This window comes from Taudactylus pleione, unplaced genomic scaffold, assembly GCF_031769625.1.
Source record: "Taudactylus pleione unplaced genomic scaffold, aTauple2 ptg000479l, whole genome shotgun sequence".
NCBI classification, from domain to species: Eukaryota; Metazoa; Chordata; class Amphibia; order Anura; family Myobatrachidae; genus Taudactylus; species Taudactylus pleione.
The window spans coordinates 3,926,638-3,929,901 of record NW_028284881.1 but is presented as its reverse complement, the minus strand read 5'-3'; the positions used below and the strand labels follow the sequence as shown (position 1 = coordinate 3,929,901).

The 3,264-nt window shown below is 37.3% G+C and overlaps 1 protein-coding gene across 1 annotated transcript; it reads left to right on the top strand.

Annotated features, from left to right (window-relative positions):
* The first annotated feature begins 639 nt into the window (after positions 1-639).
* LOC148502921 (hydroxycarboxylic acid receptor 2-like) lies at positions 640-1,611 on the top strand. The gene has a single exon (XM_088449255.1). It carries the CDS (start codon positions 640-642, stop codon positions 1,609-1,611), a length of 972 nt encoding a protein of 323 aa, XP_088305381.1.
* Positions 1,612-3,264: the final 1,653 nt, after the last annotated feature.

The window sequence follows — 3,264 nt, the reverse complement described above, 5'->3', positions numbered from 1 at the left end:
TCACCGAACTGAAAGAGCCCCTCTATCCTGATGTTAAAGTGACCTATTGGCTTTCTGATTAAGTAGGTTATATTGAATCTTTCTGAATCCCTCACATAAGTACCTGTAGGTTCCACCATGTAGCAATGTGCCACTACTAAAATGATTGTACCAAATAACTGAAGAGAATCTAGAAAAAGTTGTTTTCTGTGAGCTTCTAATGCTCCCAAGATCACAGAGAACTAGCCCCCGGTTGGGACATTATTAGCCTGAAAGATCAATTGCTTAATGAATTGGCAAATCTCAGGCACTATCAGACATACAAGGGCTCAGTCTCCCAACACAGAAAGAGTTTAGTGGAGATGGATCTAAAATGTCTCTATTAAAATGATAGGATGTTCTGGACAATATACAGGAAATCATCATGCTAAATAGCTTCAGCACTAGGGTGTGAGAACTGACTTTACACTTAAAAAGGACTAATTTTAGAAATGCAATCATGCCTAACATCCGGGGATTCATAAAGCCTGCTTAAGGCTAATTCGGTTCACTGTTTAGATCTTCTACTTTAAACAACTTCCTGTTCTCCTCGCAGCGCAGACAGCTAATGCTTTTTATGCATTACGTTGTTAGCACATAGAGATAACAAAGTTTTATACAATGCTGTCTCGTGGACTTCATTCAGTCTTTAACCAAAGCAATAGCACCTGCTGTTTATTTGAGGATACTATTCTGCCAAACTTGTTGCCTCCTTTCCTGATTGTTATATTTGTGTTGGGATCATTATTCAATGGTACTGCATTGTGGGCATTTTTGTTTCACATCAAGTCATGGAATTCCAGTACAGTTTATCTCTTCAACCTGTCTGTAGCTGATTTTCTGCTCATCGTCTGCTTGCCTTTCAGAACAGACTATTACCTGAAACAGAAGTCCTGGGTCTACGGAGATGTTCCATGCAGAGTGATGCTTTTTATGCTTGCAATGAACAGGGCAGGCAGCATATTCTTCCTTACACTGGTTGGGTTGGATCGATATTTCAGAGTTGTCCACCCGCTCCATAAAATCAACTCCATCTCCATAAAAGCTGCTTTTATTGCTGCCTGCACTGTTTGGCTTATTGCAATATCAGTGTCGGCCTTCATTCTCACTAAAGACCATACTGGAAAGCACTTGTCAAGGGAAACATACTGTGAAAGCTTCATGGTGTGTCCTGCTGAGTCATATTGGCATGACTTGATCTTCATCATTGAGTTTTTCATACCTCTGTGCATTGTCCTGTTCTGCTCTTACAGCATCATTTGGAGGCTTAGGCAGAGGAACCTGGACAGGGATTTAAAAATTAAGAAAACGGTCAAGGCTATCACGCTGGTTGGAGTTATATTCTTTATTTGCTTCTTGCCAAGTGTTTCCACCAGGATTGAAGTATTACGGCTCCATGCTTCCACGCTACATGAAAACTGCAATGTGTACAAATCTGCGGAAACGGCTTTCTTTATCACAATGTGCTTCACATATATGAACAGTATGTGCAATCCTTTGTTCTATTATATCTCCAGTCCTTCACTAAGAACTTTTTACTTACAAATTATAATCAAACTCAGAATAAAGATTATTAGTCCAAATGCTTCCTGACCACAATCATATTTGTATTTAAGTATTGCCCATATAGAACACAAACCTTTTGTCATTAATCTATCTAGTACGGGCAGAACATCTCAATTATGTCAGTCTTTGCCCCGATGCTTTGTTATGGGTTTGGGGAATGAATACTGTTTTCCAGAAAAAGAAAATCTGTTTTGATAAAGTACACATCCAGTGATAATAATGTCACAAAAAACTATATAGGGCTTTGCAAATAATAAACTTATTAGTCCCTTGTAGACATTCATAATGAGTTTTTAAAGTGAATATGTTTTAGAGAGTAATCTATAGAGTGAACTATGTATTCTGGTATTTGTTTGTTTATATTAGATTTATTCTATGCATATACTCTGTATAATTAGTGTAGCATTTGTGAGAAAATATATATTATAAAATCATGTACTTTGTCTATTACTAGTAACAAAATAAATATATAAAATAATCTAATTCACACTTGCTGTGTTGTTATTTAGGTTTAGTTTAAAAACTGATCATTTAATTTAGTTATTTGTTCCCTAATTATTCTGAAAACTTGAGGTGAGTTACTAACATTATACAGTTGTGCAAATTCCACATTTTGCCTGAAAATGGTATTACAAGATGCATATCCACTACCTGGTCCTTGGAAATTTGGAAAGAGGGAAGCACCTACTTTTGTTGGATTGTGGATCTATCTGAAAATGAACATGTTAGAAAAAAAAAAAAAAATTCAGTCCAACATACTATCCCTTCAATTATCTATTATTTGTTTACATGTTTATACTGCTTAGTTTTGTTTAATTTATACTGTATCTCCAATGAATGGATGTCAGCACGATCTTTATTGTGTATCACTTTTCCGTTTTAGGGGTCCATTTTGAAGAGGACGTTATGTAGATACAAAAAGATTTAACAATTAAGGCTTGTTAAATCTGAGCTGATCGTATTTCCAATTAGAGGTATGGGAAATGCGATCAGCATGCGAAATGGGTACAAATTTTAGGGCATGGAGTAGACTTTTGTGAAATCTCTTCCAAAACTCTGTGAGAAAAAAACGTTATGTGAAACTAAAATAATGTGAAAATCGTGTGAATATATCAGTTTTCACATTTTTTTTTTAGTTAAAAAAATGATTGCTAAATGGGGCCCTTAGAATGTGGTTATTAAATCAGTTGAAATGCGCTTGCCGATTAAAGTACAACGGTAAAGGTTAAAATACCCCCTTTGAAAGTGTTGAAAACACTGAAAAATACTTTAAGCACTGGTGCAAAGTGGTTCTCTTTCAGCTTAAAGTGGTCGTAGAGACATGGTGGAACTCATCCCCCCCCACACGTCCTCGGCCTTGCGCCACAAAAAGGGGAGTGTTCTCAAAAGAAAGGGGCGCGGTCACCCAATAGTATCCTCAATTCAAATTACGCCATGCCGATTACTAGTGAGCTGGGATGGAGGTCGGTGTGCTGAGTGATTGCTGTGAGGGGGCAGTGAATCAGTGTGATATGGAATGTAATGGAGGTGAGACCTATAGAGGGGGTAACCAGCAGGGTCAAACTTGGTAAAGCTTAACGAAAGCTAGTAAGAATCAAGTGTATTATACATACATAGGCAAATGTTCAAGGCCACGGTGGACCTTTTCTTCAGGGTACTGTACATGGACATGAATCAGGA